Raw genomic sequence first — 22,411 nt, 5'->3', positions numbered from 1 at the left:
CGTTCTGTGGTGTGTGAACATCTGGATGATTAAGGTCAAAATCTAGACATTCTTATCTGGCACTGGCATTATGTAATAAGCTATTACTTACTGCAGAAAATAACAAAGTACTGGGACAGTATTCCATTTTCAGTTTTCAGGCCACTATCTAGACCTGATGGGAACTTTATTTTTACTATTTAACATATGTATAAATAAAACTCATAGTCCCACTGCATCAGTCCCATACAGTAAATGTTATAGAACAAAATCATGTTCGTCTTGGAAGAATGGAGTCATATTTGTAGCTACATTGTTCAGATACTGAGAGGACTTTAAAATGACAAGTATGCTACCTAGTTATGTCCTTACCATCCAAGTCACTCTCAAAAGTTTCTGCTGATATCCAGTCAGTAGCTGGTCCTGTACCATTGATTGTTAAGGCAGCCACCCGGAAGCTGTATTCTGTACCTCGCTCAAGACCTAATACACAAAAAATATGCAAGTTATTAAAATAAGAGCTATAGCTGTGTGCAGAAAGAATCACAATTTATAATTAAAGACATCAAGAATCCCACCAATCTGACCGTAAGAGTGTGTTAATGTGAAAGTAAATGGATGGAAGCACATGTTGTAGCTGCTGCTGTGACACAGTATGGGTCAAGCCTGAAACAGAGCCAGGAAGTTAACTGCATTATGTTCTGGCCTTTCACCCTTGAGACTGCTGCTTGAGCATAACCTGAGGTCAGAAATGGAAATCAGTGCTTTTCACAGTGCAAACTCCAGTAGAGGAGACTGACACAAATTGTGGTGTAACAGCTAGATTGTGACAGGAGACGTCCAGGACTATGGCACTACGGAGACCTTCTCTGTAGGTCAATGGCAGAACAGCATGAGGGTTTGTTTGCAGCATATACAGTCAATTGATGAATGAATGGCTTTGCTTTACAGGTTATTAAGCTTTTCATCAGCATGGTAGAATGCCTTACAGTTCTATAACTAAATTTCTACATCTAATACCACATAATTAACAACCAAAGTATATACAAGGAATTAATTCCTTATTTATCCAAGTCCACAAGCTATAATCAAAATAATATGAAGATACACTCAAGCTTAATACACTCATTTATCAGCTATGCCTATGAATAATAAGAGCTTCCCCAGTTGAAATAAGTAGCATCTTGGTTTATGTTGTTATTTTTAAATAAGAGATATACATCTTTACATTCAGCAGAGCAATCCCTAAGCAATCTGAGCTAAAATTCAATGCTTGTTTTGCATTGTATAGTGGTTATTATATTAGCTCTATGGAGACAGGTCAGTTTTACTTTCACCTGTAAACAATTTCCTAATCAGTTTTCTTTATTGTTTTCATACAAAAGCAGAATGCTGCAACATTTGGATTGTGGATGCTAGTTCCAAAGGAAAAAAAAATTCCCTGAAAGCCATCCATTGATATTTAAAGCAACACTGAGTTTACATTTACTAACTGTATTGATTCTATGATGCGGGAATTGAACCAAATGTTTTGGTTCTTCGTGTTTTAAATACAAACCAGCCAGCCCTTGCTCTTCTCACAGCAACCACTAGAACACATTAGGAGTCAGAGCTGGCAGGTCTAAGAACAAACCATACATCCTGTTAAGCACATGCTCATTTAGTTAGGGTGTCATTTTATCTTTCTTGGCAAAAGCAATATATCATGGATGATATCTATCTAAAAATAAAAGTCAGTTCAGTCCAGTTCAGTTCACACAGCAAGACTGTGGCAGAATCAGGACACCTGACTTCACTTTGCCCTAACCACTCTCTCATGCTGTCCCAAATTAATTCAGTTCGTTCACTTAAAATATTTTCAGATCACGTGTGAAGGCAAGCAGCAATAGCCCTCCCTCCCCAAGAAATAGTCAGCGCCTCTTCAAATCCTGAGAAACACATTTTAAATGCTGCTTCTTTCAGGTTTTGGATAACATAAAACAACCCACCTTCAATTAGCTGAAAAATCTGTGTCCCGCCGATGCTCTCTGTTACATCACTCTTACGAGAAACTTTACGATAGCGAATTTTGTAGCCAGTGATTTGACCATTGTGGGTACCAGGAGGAGGGGGCTGCCAATGTACCATGATGCTCTGTAGAAGGCAAAACATATTACAAGTCACTGCCTCCCCTTCAGCCAATCAGACGTTCTATTGCTAATGCTGCATGCATTACCAGTTTGACTGAAGTGCTGTCCCACATAAAAAGAAAAGGTGAAAAAAGAGGTTGAGGAAAGAGTTGATAACTAACCTGCAAAAATACTCAAATTCTAAAATCTTAATAAATAAAATAAAAAAGGATGAGTGCATTATTCTAGACCACCCAGGAAGCCATAGTCATATGTGCGCGCACACACACACACAGCAGTAGTTAATGAGCACTGGGAACAGGTTTTAGCTCTGATGCCTCAGGCTCTTCTGTCTGATCTGAACTTCTCTTTTCCTTAATAATCAACCTCTACATCAAGTTAACCCATTGCCACTGCCTGTCTCCCATTTAGATGTATGTTGTATTCTTAACCCCCACCGGAGTTTACACTGCTCTAAACCACAGTTTAAGAAGTGGTCTTTAGAGCATATAAAAGTGAATGGAAACCTCCAGGCACTGTGAACAAGACCTCACAGTTATACTAAAACTGATAACGTTGTTCAAAGGATTGGAAATTAAGAAAATACAGATATAGAGGGCCCAGGTGATTCAGACAAAAAAACCATGCCCCAAACCGGGGTATTTTCAGAGATATTATAGGATTGGGATTGGTGTGAAAAGGTACATGGAAAAGCCTGCTAGACTGGGTGGAGTGGTTTGAAGTAAGACCCTAAAAGGCCCTAAATTGTGGGTGATCTGGGACCAATCTACTTTCATTTTTCCCTTTAAGAACAGCAAATGCACAACATCTTACCTTGGAATTGCGGACTTCCAGGGACAGATTCTGGGGTGGAGCGCTGGGAACTAGAAACATTTTAAAAGATTATTCCTCAAAAACTATATGATTCCTGCCAGATACCAGTCCTTATATAAAGTACAAATCCCTCTTGCCTTAGATCATGTTTGATATACTGATGATGGTGCCCTACCCTAAATACAATATAGAGTAACTGTGCATATAAGGAGCATTTTGCCATGATGTAGGATGTAATTTTTTAAATCCCATTACCTATCATTATGCACCTACATAAAAGCAATCTGAGGTTCCAGGTTACTGATAATCTATAATTTACACAGATTTCAATAGGAGACTGATACGCAACACCTTTCAGAGGTGAGACATGTATGCAGGTGCCTAACTCCTCAGGGTATCCAGATTGGACATTCTGACCAGTGATATTCTGCACAAGGAAAATGGTATACCAAGGGGTTTAAGTCAATCTACTCATGGAAAAGGAGGGGTCGGAGCTCTCTGCAAAGTTTGCTGCCGTTTTCCAGCCTTCTATTCTTCATTACGGTGTTCAGTTGAGAGTGATAAGGACCAGAGCATCCTATGGTCTGATGACCCTTTGCGAGAGGAACAGTTCCTACAGGACCATTCCAGAGAGCATTTGTGAAGAGCAGACCTATAGTTACTGCAATTTATACTGGGAACTGGTCAGGCTCCTAACTAACCTCATAACTAGGGAAGGCTGGTATATAGACTGATTTTTTTTCTGTTTCTCCCTTTCCAGCTGACCTGAACCGAAATCAGCACAACTGAGGATCAAGCCTTGTATTCTTTAATAAGCACTAACATAGTTTAAAAGGAAAAAAACAGAAGAAGCTGAACATTTTCTGCAAGGGGAATCTGCTTTCAAATAGTGAGAAAGGACCAGACAAAGGAAGATGGTGTCTAAAAACAGCTCGTAAAAGAAAAATAATTACAAGTGTATTTCATAACTAAATATTATAGGCAGAAGTTAGTATTAACTGTGACCAGTTTTTCATAGATCCCCATTTACTCACATCCACTTCCATTTGTCTTGCCTGAACTACTAAAAGCAGGCAGTTTTTCTAGTATTATAAACAACCGATTTAACAATATCCACATGGGAACCAGAACAAAAATACATAGTGTTTTTCTCTGACAACTAAGCAGACTTAGCAAGTGAATTATTAAAGAGAAAATAGGAAAGAAAAATACAGGGAAAAATCACGGTACAGAATTATGAATCAAAGAAACCATAAATTTATCATAGCTGTGCTGTTTGTGTCACTACTGCTATTCATCCATCAATTTTAAGATGCAGCTTGGGGGAGTTATCATTCATATATGAGCATTTATGCCAGGCTAAAGTTTATTATGCAAGACTGCTATCTATTAACACAATTAAAAATCACACACTTAATAGAAAGTCTGCTAACACATAATAAATTATGAGAGTTAAAAAAAATAAGTTGGAATTTCTGGGCTCAATAGTATTCTGACCCTGTCTTTTTTTTTAAATATTTTGTAGACCCATTTGCCCATGAAGCGAACTAATGCTGTTGACATTATAGAACCTGTATTAGTATAAAACTTATTAGTATAAAACCAGCTGCTTTTGTAGGTATAGTAATTTCCTTCCAACCAGTGTGGACAAGCTCAATGAAGTTTATTCAGCATGCATGACCACATGAAGCAGTCTTACCACCCTGACATAAGGCAACAGAAAATTCCTGAAGGTTTCTATGGTTAAAAATCAATTTAACCAAAAGAGATAATGTCTTCCACAAGAAAACTGGATTAAAGCAACTCACCATCTGACAGCGTTCGCACAACAACATCTTGGGTAGACACTCCAGGGCCATGTTTATTGTAGGCCACCACTCGGAAGCTATACTCTGTGTATTTCTTCAAGCCATTAATGGTGTAGGAGTGACCTCCCACATCAACATCCTGGGCATAAACCAACATAGATGTGAACTAAAAACAATGCTGAATCTATCATGTTTTTATTTACAGTGTCATAATGCTCAAAGCCTTGAGGTCCCACTGTGGTGGAATCTGTTTAAGCCAACAGCAGATATAAACTCTGGTTTGAAAAGTTCATACTCAAATAGTAGGTTTACAAAAACAACAGTATTTATGCAGTGTACGGCATAATACTGATAAAAAATTGAATTGTACCAAGAGGAGAGGGGATCTCTTAATGAAAATGGATTTGACAAACTTATTTATTACATGCTAATGCTTCTACTTTAAACAGTGGGATGGAACTAACAAAAACAAAAGCAATGCCATTTATTTTAGTTCAGGGATACAACAGATTCAGTCAAAGGTAAACGTCTTAAATCTGCATTAACATTTTAAATAGTATGTTCAACTGTTCTTGCAATTATTTTTTAGCTGGAATCCCAGGTGAGTGAGGATGAGTAACTGAGAGGCTGGGATTAACTCTCAGTCTCCTATGGCCAAGTCAAAGTCTACAACATTGCTGCTATAACATTTCAAGTCCAGAAGACTTAGTCACTTAAGAGGATCCCCCCTGCTTTCTCTGAAATATGAGATCAAATGACTGGCTACTGAGTTTAAGCAATCAAAATAATAACAATTTGCCAAGGTTAGAGATCACATGGAAATCATCAACTAAATTAGTGGGGGTCATGGTTTTCAGTAAAATAGATTAAAAGTGAATCTATCACCAATTTTTTTTGCTAGTCTACTTCACATATCCTGAGTTAATGGGCATTTTTACACATGCTCAGGGAAAAGGGGATGGGGGAGACTTTAAATTAGAGTGGCTCCAAGAGCCACTCTAATTAAAGCACTGCAGCATTTCATGTATCAGCATCCCTGCATTCTAAAATGGCAGCAAGGGTGCTTTAACTAAAGCTCATCAAACGAGCCCAAATCCCAGAGGGTTTTTTTTTTTTTTATTTAGGCCTGAGTCTCTTAAAGCTTTCTAACCTTCCTACTCCTTCCGAATCCAGTTCGTATTAACCGACTGATATCTGCCAGTCTAAAGTTTTGTTTCCATACAACAGTTGGACCAGTTACAGTTTTTAAAACAATAATTTGGCTAAACCAATGTAAACCCAGCTAGAAAAGCAGTTACTGTATGCTGCACCATTGTAAAATGGTAAGAACCTCCACTCATGAGATTATATCTGCTTAACATAACATATTTTTAAAACAATTTTAGTGAAGCTGGTGCAAGACAAGTCTAGATCATGCCTAATGAGTTCAATTACCAGTAGGTCGCTAAATGACATGAGCCAAAACATAGACCTATTCTTCTAAAATGGAACTTGCAATTACTACATCCGTATAATGTCTAACCAGAATTAAATGGCATTATAAACTGTCCAGAGATCCACCATACCTGCTCATTATCCATCCCCTTTTCCATGTAATAAAGCTTGTAGTTCTGAATTTCTCCATTGCCAGACAATGGCGTTTCCCAGGTGACAGTGATTGAAGTGGGAGAGTTGACATATGCTCGAATGTTGGGTGCTGGACCAGGAAGTTGAACTGGAATGAAGACAGAACTACTGTAAGTTCACTGCTCTGAACACTCAATTTTACACTAAATATGCTGGGGGCGAGTCCTGAAAACATGATAAAAAGGGTATTTTTGAAAGCCAAGCAATAAAACTACGTTTCAAATAGTATATCGAAACTGGGCAACATTCAGAATAGTCATCAATTCTCTAATTGGCTATGCCTGATTAGTAAAGTACTGATCATCTTAGCCATTTTTTCTAGATAGAGATGATTAAATTCCACCTCCTAAAAGACTTAACACAATTAGAAATATGCTATGTACCTCATAAAATGAACTGCTTTTTAGGTTGTAGACAAGTGGACATTTTTCTAACGTTCAATGATAAGGCTTTCTTTCCTGGAAGAAACTCTTAGTTTCAGACCCCCCCAAAAATGTTTATGATAAGGATGTGATATGGTTACCTAATACCATCTTTACTTAAATATAAAAGACAAAGTTTTTCCTCAACCAACACAGGGAAAAAGCGTCCTTGTCTTACATTCACATACAATGAAACTTATTAAATACACTGTCTATAATTAAATTGCTACCATTAACATGCTCAAAAATGGAAACCAACTATGAAGTTAATTAATGCAGCCAACACTGAGCATGACTTTAAACACATGGCCCACATTGGGCAAACATACTGATAAGAACCTACCACAAGGAAAGATTACTGAAGCCCACATAAAGAAAATGTACGGTAGTGCTCACTGCACTCAGTGCCAACTATTTTCAGGTCATGGTGAGCCACTATACTGAATATATTTTTACTTTCTCTTCACTTCCACAGCTAAGCTGTGCCTTTTTTCCCCATTCAAAAAATTCCTGTTTCTTCATTGGCCTTGAATGCCTAACAAACATCACCAATCAGGGCTCCTCAACAGTTCACCCGGAATCTCTCTTATCATCCCCTCTCTCAGCCTGTTGCATATGATTAATGTGGCCCTGCCCTCCATGAGGTGGACCTGGACCACGTTGCCCTAAGCCTTATCTGCAGATAAATTTCTGGAGGATCCCAAGACAAGAATACCCAGTTCCAGTCATTGGGGTGGGGTGGGATGTGCTAATTAGCACATAGAACCTTTGTTGGGGGGTATCTGGAATATACACTCATACTGAGCAGTGCCAAGCAATGGGATCACCATGGCTTAAAATGCTGTTGACTGTTGGGACCCAGCCCAGTAAACTATATGGCAAATCATGATCCTTTTGGCTTGGACAAATATCATACACAGTTTGTACTATATATAAAGTATGTACAAAGTGCTGCTTAATAGTGTGTTTATGGAATACCTGTGCTAGAACTTGCAGCAGTTTCAAAAAAGGTAAAATGCATCAATTGTAGACAAACTAAATTACTGTAAACATGTTGATTTCCAAGTTAGTGCTTTCAAATTTGCCCCCCACTTTTACATGCGCAGGGAAAGCAGGTCTGACATTAAATGGAGCAGGGGAAGAAGGGGCTGTAGGAGAAAGAAGTTTGGGATGCAGAGGGCAAGGGAGCCACTGGACTCCTTCCAAGATTTATTTTCCCTGCTGTAGCAGTGGAAGGGGGACAAATTCAAACCAAACCTCCAATAATTAAGTTATATACTTGGAAAAGTATAACAAATTAGTACATTACTGGGGGGAAGGGTTTGACTAATATTCAGGGTTATCTAATATTTGAGTAAATATGATTAAATGCATGCCATTAAATATGCTTTATCTCTGTGTATTTAAACCCAGCTGATTTTATGCATTATATTTCTTATCCTTCAACTCGCAAATGTCTGCAGAATAAATATTACTTTCAAAACCCACTAGCATAACAAATCTGGTACGTATTCATAGATAAGTAGCAGCAATTTAACTATTTCCTTGCATTCTCTGCCCATTAGCAGACAATATATTAAGTACAATAAAATGTATTAGTCTTGGGACACAGAGAACCACCAAACCTTTCAGGAACTTATCAATATGCCCAGGAAAGCTCAGTCTACAGCAAACAATCAAATCTAGCAATCCAAAGTGCAGATCTGAGGAATGGTATGAAACTCGACACTTCAAACCAGATCATATTCTACCTACTAGCAGCCTAAGCAGACTTAAGATGCCTGCAGCATGATCCAAGCACATCCTGCTTGAATCCCTGAAAAGTACTGAATGCAAGAGGTAGATGGGTCCTCCCCCTGCTTGGTCCATTTTTGCAAATTAGTCTTAAGGCTAAGATGGTATATACAAGGGTCCACCTGAGAAGGAATCAAATACAGATGGGTATAGACGATGAGACTGCAGGCAGAATATTGTGAATTTTTTTGTGCTTGTGAGTGTATTAATAATTATGTTTAGAAAATATGTTAGTGATTTTAGAAGGCCTGATAATCCATCAAAATTATTTTCAAGTGCCCCCTATTTTCGCTTTGCACCCTAGACAAGAGAGCCAATCTTAAAGACTTTTCTTTCCCTCAGCTAATGTGATGCCTATCAGACTTGCACCTCCCTATAAATATTCCGCTATACAACAGTTTGAAGCAATAAGGGCTCTAAAAAGTATTGTACAAAAAATGCATTCTATGTCCATTAACAGATACTTGCCTGTCTGAGGAAATAACTTCCTGCAAGACAGAACTATAATCTTCCTTTCATGGATAAAAGTGATACAGACAAAATTTTAATTAGATCTGCTTACTGAAGTGGAGAGAATTGAATCTGGTGCATTCTGGCTAACTGTTGTTTGCTTTATTTCCTTATGAATCATTTCATTCAATTAGCACCAAGAGCTAAATCTATCCCATATCTACTCCTAAAAGGACTTTTCCCCTCCAAATGCTGATTTTCAGAGGGCAGTTAAATATTTCATATATTTGAAAAGAATTTCCAGAATCCTTCCAATTTCTTTTGACTCAATCCCCTTCTGACTTCTATACATCTACTTTACCAGAATATTCAGGTTGCATCCTTAAGCATTAACTGAAAAAGTGGGGTATATTGCCCTGAACAAAACACCACGCTAACAGAACAACAGAGCTGCCAGGACCTGAGCTGGCTCATGTATCTATGCGTGGCACTGCATTTTAACACCAATATACATGAGGAACAGAGCATGTATTCTTCCCCACTCCCTCTAAACAAATGAATTTTTAAAATATTTTTGAATTAGTTGTTGATCTAAAAGTAATTAAAAAGGGTCCCTTAAGATACGTTTGCTCCCTGGATCAGACTCCTTATTTTGCCCTGAATGAGCTTAACAAAATTGATTCTTCAGCACTCCCATATAGTTACAACTCATTGGAAAATAGTACATAGCCTAGCATCCTATCTTCCATGATTGGGAGGTTCTTCAGATAATTTCACAAAAAATGCACTTGAAATAAGGCCGCTGTCTCCCACTGGTCCCACTGGGATTGAGGCTCTGCCTTCCTCTCCTGCAACCCTTAGAGATGATAGCACAGGGGACCTCCAGGTACGGAAGTATAATGATCAATATGCCCACATTGTCTTAATTGTGCTCTGGGAGGCTAAAGTAGCATGGCTTAGCCCCAAGACAGGCTTGTCATGGCAACTTGGCTGCTTCCCTTGCTGATCCCCCTGCTGCCACATGCAGTGGGGCAGCGTTTTCCAAAACCCAGTGGTCACTCCCATGCGCCTGCCTCTTGAGTGCCACTGATCACTGTTGCTGACAGCAACAGGCAACAGTGGATTCAGTGGTGAGAAAAGCAGCAGCCTCCCAGAGGTCCTCCATTCTGACACCCTACTTGTCATATGCCACCTCTCTCCCCTGCCAGTTATTGTCATTGCAGGCCATTGCTGTCCTTTGGGGGCTGCAGGTTGCCAATCCCTTCTTTATTACATCCTTACAAATTAGTTTAATCTAGGACCATATAATGGTATTAACATGAATTATGACTCTGTGGCTTACAGATCACATGATTATAGGACGGAGTTCAGTGACTTAACTGCGTTTCCATGATGTCAACAAGTTTGAATTATTTTAACTTGGAATTTCTTGCGTTTAAAAACACTTGATTTGGGGGACAATTGCAACATATGTCTGTTTTTAAATCTTAAAATGATTAATAATTACTCAATTTGAATGCCAGTGAACCCATTTTTAAAATGTGGAAGTATTAGGGTAAGATTGTCTGAGATGCGTTGCAAATGCAAAATTGGCTAAAAATGGTAATGTTTCATTCTTTAATTACCCAAATGTTATGTTACATAAATAATACAGGTTAGCAAATTATTGTACGATGAAAAAGATATGCAAAATGTCAATTGGAATCTAAGCTAACAAGGTCAACAAGTGCAACCAGACTGTGAGAAGCAACTCTTCTGGAAAAAAATCCAGGAAAAGGGGAAGAAAAAATGTCTCCTGTCTGTTATGGATCTAGGTCAATGGAAGTCAGCATGGGCAGAAATACTTAAAGGCTTACCTTCAGGCTGAGTTGCCACCTTCAATGGTATTGAACTCTCTCCAGGGCCATGTTTATTTTGAGCCACAACTCTAAAAATGTAGACTGTCTCTGGCATCAGGTTTTGGATTGTCACTTGCATCTCCCCAGGGCGACTTGTATTTTCAACACGTTCCCTTTAGGAAAGAAAGGTTTGAGGCAGGAAAGCAATTGCTAGTTAGTAAAAGGACTGAGGGGGAATAAAAAGAATTACCAGACAAAACTTGGAACAAATAATACATTTTGTTTGCACATATCTATCTTACAAGTTACTGGCACAATACATTACATGACCCCAGTTGTACTTTACAGTTATATGCCAAATGTATGGAAGCCAAAACAGCTTCTCATTCTGCAATTTCCCTGTAAGTAGGTAGCAGAAGTTTTTAGAAATAAAAAGTCTTCTACTTAACACCACACAAAGGGGTATGAAAAGTATTGTTTCATTGGATATTCTTAATTATTTATGGGTCTATAATAATTTAGACTAAAAATATGCCATACAAGTCTCAAGTCTGCAGGGAAGCGAAAATAAGAAAGTTTATAATAGTTTGGCTAGATTTAGAGGATTTTTTTTAAAGGAACAATTTATTATCTCAAACTTTACTTCATCCTGGTAACTGAATTTTCTTAAATGACTAAGAAACAGTACGCTGTGAGATGCAGGGCAATAACAGACAACTCTTACAGCACTTATTATAGAAGGATAGTGGTCACTGTTCAAATTCCACAGAATGGAAACTCAACCTTTAACTTTCACTCCCTCACTTTACATCACAACTTCAACCAATGCAATGGCTCAGTACAGCAACTTTAAAGTTCACATAAAGAAAAGCCTCTCTCTCAGATAGGTTAAGGTACCATTTTTAAATGCTATTTGTTTACTTGTTTTTTTCCCAAGTTTGCTGCTTGTGAGCTACGTTGCTTAAAAAAGGTAACTTTGTTGGGGACCGTGGGAAAAGCCATTTAAACAGAGATTGTAAAACCAGACTTCCGCTTGTTCTAATTTAACTTCATTCAAGTCTACATGAGACCTGAGATGCATCGAGATGTAAAGAGTAGACATTAAGCTTGATGTAACAACTGGGTCAGGGGAAGCAATTTTGTTATTGTAATTTATTCGAAGATGCCTAAAGGATTTTTTGGGTGGCATCCATACAAACACATCGGAAAGCTTCATTTTGGGTTGAAATTCATATGCTCTGTAAAGGCATTACCTAGGTCCTGACTTCAAGACCCATTTATGTGCGCTGCTGAGTTGCGGTGCCATTCACAACTTAAATAAATGAGTTTGTTTTAATATTTTACTGGAATTTTTTTTTGGGGGGGGGGGGGAGTGTTGGTAGTTCACTAGAGATACAATGAAGTCTGCTACCCCCATAAAATTGTGTGCGTGTGTGTGGGGAGGGCGTTATTTCAGATTATTACATCACACTAGAAAGCAGCATGAGCTTTCTACCCTACCTATCTGCAAGCGTGGAAAGAAAAATTGCATTGGTATTCAGCGGCATGCTGGAAGGCCCATTTAGACAGCAGTAAATCAATGTTAGAATTTCTAAAATTTATAAATGATATACTAAATACTGCAGTGTGTTCTGGGTACATTTTTATAAGGATGCTAAAAAAACAGGAAGCATGCAGAAAAAGCTACAAAGTCCAAGAAAAAATATGCAAAGAGAAACCCAAACATCATTAAGCTATTGGGTTTATTATAAAAATGACAGAGGTGATTGGAGTGTGAAAATTCTTCGAAAGGGAGAAAATACACGGCAACAAAAGGCTCTGGAAAAGGAGGCATAACATAAAAGAGCTATAAAATGCTACCAGACCAATTCAAATGAGAAACTATGTACACCTTTTAATTGTGAAGGTGATTAACAGTTGGAACAAATTAGGAAGGGAAATGGTATATTCTTCATACCTTGCCTTCAGATCAAAAGAGGATAGCTTCGGAAGAGATATTTATGTCAAACATGAGTTATGCAACTCCATACAGGAATAACTGGGTGAAATTTAATGGCCCACTCAGTAGAGTGTGCCAAACTAAATGAGCTATTGGACTCTTCGGCGGTTAAACTCTGAAACTATGACCTGTGTTAACAAAGCAAGCCCTACCCCATGTTTATCATCTTTAAAGAAACAAACAGACCCAGGGAAATAATTTTAAGAAGGATTTTTTTTTAAGAGAGAAGCACCAAGGTATTAATTCTAAGCAATATGAAAAGGTGAGAAATCTGAACCACTAACAAGCCACTGAAGATCAATAACAATGCTGACATTACCTCAGTTACAAGCCATAAAGCAGCTGGGAGAATATACTGAGTGCCTCAGTATAATGGCAACAGGAGGTGTCATTGCCCCCAAACTCAGCAAACATCAATTGTGCCTATAGAGTGGCAGAAAATGCTGCTCCAGGAACATGCTGTGCACAGCCAAGTCACTGAAGATGGCATATCCAGCTCAGAGTTCAGGGGAATGGTTATAGCTTAAAAATCAACTGTAATTATAACCTTTATTTGCAAATAGGTGTCACTTATGCCACATGAACTTTTAGATGCCTGGCTTTTAACATCACTTATACTATGCTCTGTTTGAAAAGCTAAATTCTTCTCTCTTCAAAATTAAAAGAGTGGTATTATGAAGAAGATAGCTACTACGCCGATGATTTGATAAAATGAAAATTGTATGAACAAAGTTCTCTGACATTTAATTAGTACATTTTAATTACAGAAGGAGGCACAAAACTGTGCTAATAGTTAGCTACTCATTAACTCATTTGTACTGAAGAATGTCAGAATACAGTTACTAGCACGCTTTCCCTCTCCCCAATCTACAATATGGAAAGGCAGTGCTGTAAAACTGATTTTTAAAGTTGTTTTTTTTTTTTAAATAAAGTCCACATTTCTCAGCTCCCATGGGCCTTGGGGGGCCTATAACCACTTTAACTACAGCCTTCTAACTTCTCCTATTTTAAACCATCTCCTTTCACCCTGTCACATCTTTGTCTAGCCTTTCCAGGTCAGTTTTTAATGCGATTTTTCCATCATTGCCTTGGTCTGATACCCTCCACCTAAGCTTTAATAAAGTCAGCTGGCATAATTTTTCCTCAAGCACAGATGGGACAGTTTGGTTAAAACTATTTTGAAAATGGGGTTTGGTAATCACCATAATATTATGGCCTATCTACCCTATTCTTTGTTGTGGGGGGGGGAATGCTGTCTGGAGGTAATTTTAAAGGAGAGCTACAAAAATAAGTTCCTTAGCACCTTCTCTTTCATGGTCCCTTTCATGGAAGTACTTTAAATGTACTGTTAAGCTGTCAGCTTCTGACAGAGTACCTACCTTCCTCTTAATTGCGTGTCCTGAAATAAAATAAATAAATCAATAAATAAATGTGGGTTTCCCCCACCCCCTTTCTCTTTTGATATCATAAAAGATCTTTTCTGTGAGAATGAACAGACTGACTAGGAACAAGACTCGCAAAAACACACCATTAGTTTTTACAAGTATTCCACTGCCAACATTTTTAGCTGGAAACTAATTTTCAGATTGAAGAGCTACCTAAAACACCTATATTTTATAATAATGGCTGGCATCTGAACTACGCAGAACAAGTATAAACAGATTAATGTTTATCAATAGCCATGAATCCTACTTACATGCAAAGTATATTGTATTTTTTCAAATGCACACATTTATCAGTTTTATCTAAAATATAAAAAATCCCATGCTAAAATTCTTTTAATAGAAAAGGAACATTTACTGAGCATAAAATGGATAATTTTCAGTAATGGCTCAGAACCATGCCCCCCATCTCAACAATATGTTAAAAATATGTTGAGATGAATCTAATTAAGTGTTACATGAATCTCTCATTTATACTTTTTCCTTGGGAGCCTTGAGTACATTTTATGAGCTCTGATGTGTTTAGGTAGGGATAATAGGTAACATAACAGATGTTTAATATGAATAACTATATTATCCAACAGAACATTAAGGCTATCCTAACTCACTACACCTAAATCCCCTGACAAAGAGCTTTGTAAACTGGAGTTGAGGTTGCAAATAGCTATCAATTACTTAAGAGAAGAAGTCCTAGAGAGAATACTGCAGTTTTTAAAACAAAAAGTTATAAATGTATCTTGGAAGTTCAAAATGAATGGTGTACTTAAAATAAACCCAGACATTAGGGAAGTTAAAGTCACTTACCCATTTCACTTAAGCTCTGCCTTATACCCTGCAGATTTATCCAATGGATGCAAACAGAGACATTTAACCAAAAACACCCAAACAAACCTTTAAGGGATAAAGGTTTCTAAACACAGACAATTAAAAATTCACAGCATCTGGCTGTACACATTTAAAATCCATGCCATTTTGTAGTGCATGTTGTTGAACCATGAAGTAGATGGACCTAATATTGCTCATGTTCCTGATATCTTCAATTCCTGGTAGGCCCCCTTTCCAGCCTCATCTGTTGACTCCAATTTAGTACACTGAATTACATTTTGCACTCAACAACATGCACCCTCAAAATGCTCTTTCATATTCAGAGCTACCTACCTCTGTATTTGGGAGAAGTGGAGTTTATAAAAGTTTTCAGAATCTGTTGGGGTGGGGGGGGTGGGGGGGTTAGTACGAGGAAAGGTAGAAACAGTCACATGGGTATGGCTATTTAGTAAGCTTTTCCATTTTAACTCCCTGTTTTCACCTGCTTATTTTCTAATGCTCATTTAAGCTCATCTGTTGTTGAAAGACATTTTTCTTTTAGGTAATAAAAATTAACACAGTTGCCTTAGAGTATGAGGAAAATGCAAGATCTATAGCCTCCCTTTTAAAAAAAAACAACAAAAAAACCCAAACCTTTCAACTTCTCCCAAATAGCATTAAAATTAAAGTAGCTCCCAGGAGAAAGCTGACACTGATATGGGAAACAGCCTTCCAAAAGACATCCTGATTAATTTTACACACTGATTGTGAACAGTACATTTTTAGAGTCTTCTCATTAAGTTCAAGTGTCTACCCAAACCTCAAGAAGGCCACATCCTCACATGGCTCAACTTCACTGCACAGAATAAAATGTTACAGAGCTGAAACAACGGTGGGTGAAGCAATGTCTCTACAGACATGCTACCTCACGCTGTGAACACTGCACAGGAGATAGGAGCAGTACAGATCGTTAGAGTTCATGGGGAAAAGGTTATTTCCTGCAGACTTTGTAGGCTGTGTTCAACAGGGCATTCCAGTGGTGTTTAGTCAAACTCTTTCATATTACAGGATGTTTTCTTATCTGTTTTTCCTCTTTTTAAAAACCCTGGGAAATTTCCACATTTAAACACCTATATTAAATGAATTCTAAGTTTTCATCATCAGCTACAAAGAAGTCAGGAAATGAAAATGATGAGGTTACACGTTCCATTATCCCTTTGTACACATATACATTAAAAAAATAGTCCTTTTACTTACAGAATCACATATATGTACATAAATATCTCAAGGCTTGATTTTGACATTTGTCACATCATGCTTCCCATTTGGATCAATGGGGAATGCAAGTGTTCTAACACATTAAAAGTCAGATTGTAAAGTGAAGATAAACTGCAGTGGTACAACAATGAAAGTTGCACAAAATATTAAAAATATATTACAAATGATACTCATGCACTTAAGAGTAAGGAAAAAATTGATATCGTAAGGAACAGAGAATGCTAATATAATTAAAGGCTCTTTCATAACGTATATGCAAAAAGGGTAAATTATTATTGCATATGCAACCTTCACTTTAAGTATTCAAGAGGCAGGTACATGTTAACTAAAACAGCCTGTCAACAATAAGTACCGGTTCCTTTTAAGATAACCACTCTTCTGACTTTTTAGCCAATTTTTTTAGGATATTTAGGGTTTCTGTGACTAAAAATTCCAGGAAAAATGGTCTCCCCTTTTCCTGGTTTATTTTCCATATAATCAGTTCCTCCTATGTATGCAGGTCTTTTCTCAGAAACACTAGAGAGAAAAGAAAATTTAACACAGAAGTATAATTGCTCCCCACAAATTGGCAAAAGGAGTCAGTAACAAGCTAGTACCTGAAGCTATCCTTAATTCAGGGATTTTTTCATCATGTGAACCACATTTTAATATAGATATTGTCTGATTAATCACCTTCTATAAAAATGCCTCAAGGCTACGAATTTAAAGAGGCTTAAGGGAAATTCAATGGAAGTGGCTCCCTCAGGCACCTTGAACATCCTGGCTTTAGTGTAGTTTTGCTGTCTTTCTTTGCAATGCAATGCAATGCAATGCAATGCAATGCAATGAAGTGTAACCACTACTATGTAACTAATCAATTTTCTGTAAAATGGCAGGACTCTAAATACCTCAGCTTGAGAGCCTCTTATTATCCCCCTACCTTTTTTGTTTAAAAAAAATCCAGATTCAATTTCAAGTGCACAAACTTCATATTTCTACACCAACCCTTTTTCTTTTCAAATTAGTTATAAGATACGATCTTATCCTATTTTTTTATTCATATTTTCCAAACCCATTTTAAAATCCGACTGCAGAATTTGCTTGTGAAATTCCACGCATGCTGGTTTAAAGACACAATGAGGTTAACATCTGCACAACAAAAAGTTGCGTTTTAACAGGGCTAGTACATATTAGCTTCAATCTTAACTTCCACCATCCTGCAATAAACAATATTCCTGATCAATTGTTTGGTTAATCATAATAGCAGTAGGAATATATTCCTGGCTCCTATGGTCTAATTTTCAGCACAAATGCATCTTGCTCCCTTAATAAAGAACCTCAAGAGGGAGAAGCAAGTAACTAGGTAGTAAATTATCCCTTTAAGTCCAACTGTTAGGGGAAACAGTAATCTGGGCACTGCCTCAGGGCTTCACAATGACTCAGAGAGACCAGAAACTGATGAAAAGGCACTGCCCCTTCTAACAGCTAAGGGAAGGATGGGAATTCCCAGAACAAGGCAATGAGAAAAGGACATTTGTGGATAAAAGGAAATCGTACTAACAGCTTCTGCCTAAATTAGCTTTTGTGCATGAACCTGGACAGGATTGACATTTTCAGTCACCAAACCCACCCTGAATTATAGTGTGCTCTTAAATTTTTTCAAGCCTCCTGCACACCACCCTCATTTCCTTGCTGTGACCACTACAGAGCTCACAAAGCCAGGCTCCTCCCCATCAATGATCCTGTGGCTGTATGCACTAAAAGGCCACTTGTAATAAACTACTTCACACCCTACTGTTGCCAAAAATGAATGCTAACTTGCATTTATCAAATAGGGGAGCTTTCATTCATGGCAATGCCAGATTATCATTCTGGGCAGCAGATCCCATCAGTTAGCAAACTAGAATGAACTGAATTAAATAGGTGGGACAATGTCCCAATCCCCAAAACTCATGAATGAAAGGCCACAAGCCCTTTTAGTTGCTATGCATCCTGCTTAAAGCATGTAGCTGACCTTTTGCAGTGAATCAACACCAAGCTGATACCCATTTAATGACAATGCTTCAAACGATAAATGTATTTTAAAATTGGGCCTTACAAATTTAGCGCTGTATTGAGAATAAAATCAAACGGGACAGTGGTGGTAATGATCTGCAGTACACCACTGAAAAACACTCAAGCCCTTAAGCTTTTGGACACTTATCAACTACTATGTAAAAGTTGTTTCCCTTTAGAAGCCAATGGGAAGGGATCATATCGACTTTGGAAACTGAACTCAACACAGCTTACAAGTATAGGTCTTTACCTGTTTATACCTTCCTTGGTGTAGAATACAGAATAGGTAAGGTTGTCTCCCTGAGGATCTGATGCAGGTGTCCGCCACGTCAGTTTGATGAAGCGAGTAGAGACGAGGGTGGCCACGACATCCCGAGGGGCAGAAGGCAACGGTCCAGTTGTAGCTGGTGCTAGATGGTCAGTAGTGGCACTGGTCAGTGAAGTGGGAGGTAATGTTGGGATGGCAACATCTTGGCATGTGCAAACATTGGGGAATATGAAGGGCAAACATCACGACGGTTTAAAAAGAAAAAATGGAAAAAAAAATCAAAAGAAATAAACAAAACCACGATGGGAAACAAAACAAAATGAACACACACAAAAAAGGCCATTAAACTGAAGGCTGACATGCAGGCAAAAGGTAACTACTGAAAACTAATGAAAAATATTAAAGGACATCACTGTAGGGCAAGCAGACTAAATCTCCATTGTAATGGAAGTGGCAAGGGAAAGGAAAGGGTGAAAACTGAGGATAAAATATCACCTCATAAGAGGACAACATATCAGTGCTGAACAAAACTTTTTTTAATAAGTCGTATGTATTATTTAACATTTGGAAACAAAACCAAAATTCAACTTGCATTTGCTATTTGACAGTAAGTACATTTAAACCAGATTTTCTATGTTACTTGGTTAAAAAGGAGTATTAAACTGGTCTAGCGTCAGTTAAAAAAGCAATACCTGACTTATATAAAGCTCATTAAAGAGACTCTGCAAGTTTATGTGATTTTGCTGTACAAATTAAGACCAAGGTTGGCCACCTTGGGTGGCCAAGCTGTAGCATGCGTGCCACAAGTGGGATGGGCAGCCTCTGTGTGTGGCATGCAGCAGACCAGGGAGGGGGCAAGCAGCATAGCAGCAGGCACAGCAGGAAGCAGAACAGCAGAGCAGGCAGGGAGCACAGGGAAGGAAGAAGAAAGCAGAGCAGCAGACCAGGCAGAAAGCAGACTGGACAGGGAAAGGGGATCAGACTGGCACTTGGAGAGGTAGCAGGGCTTAATTTGTGGCACGCCTGCCAAACAGGCTGGTCTCCACTGTTTTACACACACAAGCAACCTGCTTTGTTGTCTCATGTAACTAAGGCAGTGCTTCCCAAACTTTGCCGCAGCATGATCCCATTTATGGCCCCAGTTCTTCAGCATGACCCCTCACTCCCAACCCACAGGCCCCCACCCTCGCAACTCCATCTGCTGATGTTGAACCCTATTTGTGGTCGCAACCCATGATTTGGAAACCGCTGAACTAGGGGCTATCCAACTTCTACGCGGCAGGCTGCACACTGCATGGGGGCCCTCTCCCCCACTACACTGGCTCTACCCTCAGCTTTCAGCCTGCAGTGCCACGGGAGTTTGTGGCCCATCTCACATGAAAACACCTTGCGCCCTAGGGCAGGGGCAGGAAACAGAAGCCAGGAGAGAAGGGGAACCGGAAGATCCTGGCTGCTGCTGCTGAAGCTGGGACAGTGGAGGGAGCAGTGGTTGGATTCCTGAAACTGCAAATTAACCCCTCAGGTGCTACACGTAGCCCATGGGCTGCCAGTTGAACAGCCCTGGTATAACTGATATATGCAGGAATTTGGGTTGGGATACAGCCATCACATTATGCAGGATAAACTTCCTAGGCAGTTGATACATGAGGATTTTTCCTCCCAAAAGAGGTCCTACTTCCATCCAGAAAAAAAATTACTTATCCCTGCCAACTGCTTCTCATTCCGTCTTCTTTTGCAGAGCTATATTGTTTTAAATATACTATGTTAACAGCACCTGACACAATGTTCCTGTGTAGCATGCTGAACCCTATGCAAACTTTGTTGAAGTCATACATGGCATACGTAATACATTCTTTTAAACTGGGACAAATCACTTGGATTAATGTTAAAAGTAGCTGGAAAGTGCATAAGTAGCTTTGTCCCAACTCCTACCAAGGCAAACCATACATCCACCCAGTAAATCTAGTGTTTATATTCTGTGTAGGAGAAACAAAATTATAACCATATAGTAAGTGACAGAGGTAGCAATACCTATAGTTATAGTCACCTAACATTTTTTTTGTAAGGGATTTTTGTTAGTTTTTCACAAATGTTCCCAACTTAAACCATGCAGACTGAAATTCTCAGGCTGGTTTGTGTATATGTGGTGGTGGCTCTTAAATTTGCATCTCAAATGGCTCGGTCCATTTCATAACAAGGATAGAGAAAATGTAATGTCCAAGTTGTTTCATACTACTAAAGAAATAGATGTGACTGCCCCTTTAGCCACTCTGAAAGTCATATTGTGTTTTGTTTTATAATAACTATGTCTTAGCCAAATATATCATTTTTATTGCTTAGCTAACACATTTTTAACTTCCTCTCTTGAAATTGGAGTTATTTTGATATTTAAAATCATCTAAAAATCGCTCATATAGGCTACGTAGCTTGAATCACATTTCAGGTTGTGTGTTTAATCCTGGACTCCAATAAAAGACAGACCCAGATGTAAGTGCTGAAAATTTTCAGAATTCTGCTTCATTCTTCAGCTGACTACAGATTGATATGATAAATACTTAGATAGTTACAACATCAGAAGGAAGAATATAGTAACAACTGTTTGCACCAGAGACACAGAGATACAGCTGCAATATTAGTGGATGATATGCATGTTATGAGTGGCAAAGAAAATGCTATAGACTGAATAAAATACAAGTCTAGGAACAATAGGAAAGCAAATCTATCCAGACATCATAAGTGAAGAGAAGACTGCAACTGTTGTCAGAAAAAAAGGTTAAGAAAAATATCAACAAAATACACTCTTGCATGTAAGACAATCTACAAGAACTCTCTTCTCTTGGTTTCTTTTTTAAGCAACTGCTGACAATGTCACTAAGACAGCTTTAACACCACTAAGAATTAACCTTTATATCATTTTCATACTGCAGATTCAGTGCTTTAAAAAAAAGGTTTTGTGTAAAACAGCTAGAAGCACTATTCTTTGGCTGACAGCTAAGAACACCTACATTTATCAGACTGGGGTTTCATCGAAGCCAAGGAACAAAGCCTATTTAATATGAAATGATCATACATACAATATCTCAGACAAAAAACTCTTCTCTTGGGCCAGAGAACTGTTAGAAATAAGATAATATCTCTCCTATCTCTTCCTTTGATTTAGACCTTGCATTCCTTCCCCTCCCTGGGAAGTTGGCAACCTTGACTTCTCCTTCTGTATCTGATCTGCCAACATGCCATTATCACTTTGTCATGTATTCCACCTCTGCTGAAGTTCCCATCCACGTTTTTACCTCCTCTCTCCTGTCTATGCTGTCCATTTCTGGAAAATCTTAGTCCTGAGATCTGTCAACATAGGCATAGCCACCTTGACCATTACATTTCAGTTATATTTGTTATTGCTGCAGTAGTGTTACTGGAATTTCTTTCTTCAAGAAAAATGTACTGAAGGTATTGTTCAAAGCATGCAAATCCTGAGATTATTACTTTGTATTTTTGTTGTAGGGTGCTAGAAGTTTCAGACAAGCAGAGGATCTACGGTCACTTTCTTCTCAATACGCACCTCAACTAACAGAACATAGAGAAAGCCACTGGTTGTTTTCATCCATAGAAATAGTGCAATCATCATGCCCATAACCCCAATCTACCCCAGCAGTTTCATATTCATATCAGAATCCAATCTTTTTCTTTAACTGATATCTAAATTTGTTTGGGGGATTTCTTCTAGACC

The 22,411-nt window shown here is 38.3% G+C and overlaps 1 protein-coding gene across 1 annotated transcript in view; it reads right to left on the bottom strand.

The window, feature by feature from the left end:
• Window positions 1-22,411, bottom strand: part of NEO1 (neogenin 1) — a 256,404-nt gene that overhangs the window by 54,221 nt on the left and 179,772 nt on the right. Inside the window, exons 9-15 of the mRNA XM_019533146.1 lie at window positions 18,667-18,886; window positions 10,878-11,032; window positions 6,295-6,443; window positions 4,730-4,868; window positions 2,922-2,971; window positions 1,968-2,112; window positions 352-462 (exon numbers count right to left, since the gene is read on the bottom strand). Of these exons, the coding sequence (XP_019388691.1) occupies window positions 352-462; window positions 1,968-2,112; window positions 2,922-2,971; window positions 4,730-4,868; window positions 6,295-6,443; window positions 10,878-11,032; window positions 18,667-18,886 (969 nt within the window). The remainder of the gene's footprint in view (window positions 1-351; window positions 463-1,967; window positions 2,113-2,921; window positions 2,972-4,729; window positions 4,869-6,294; window positions 6,444-10,877; window positions 11,033-18,666; window positions 18,887-22,411) is intronic.

The sequence above is a fragment of the Crocodylus porosus genome, unplaced genomic scaffold, assembly GCF_001723895.1.
Source record: "Crocodylus porosus isolate Cpor-Errol unplaced genomic scaffold, CroPor_comp1, whole genome shotgun sequence".
Classification (NCBI taxonomy): Eukaryota; Metazoa; Chordata; order Crocodylia; family Crocodylidae; genus Crocodylus; species Crocodylus porosus.
Note: the sequence above shows the minus strand (reverse complement) of the source record. Positions and strands in the feature narration are given on the sequence as shown.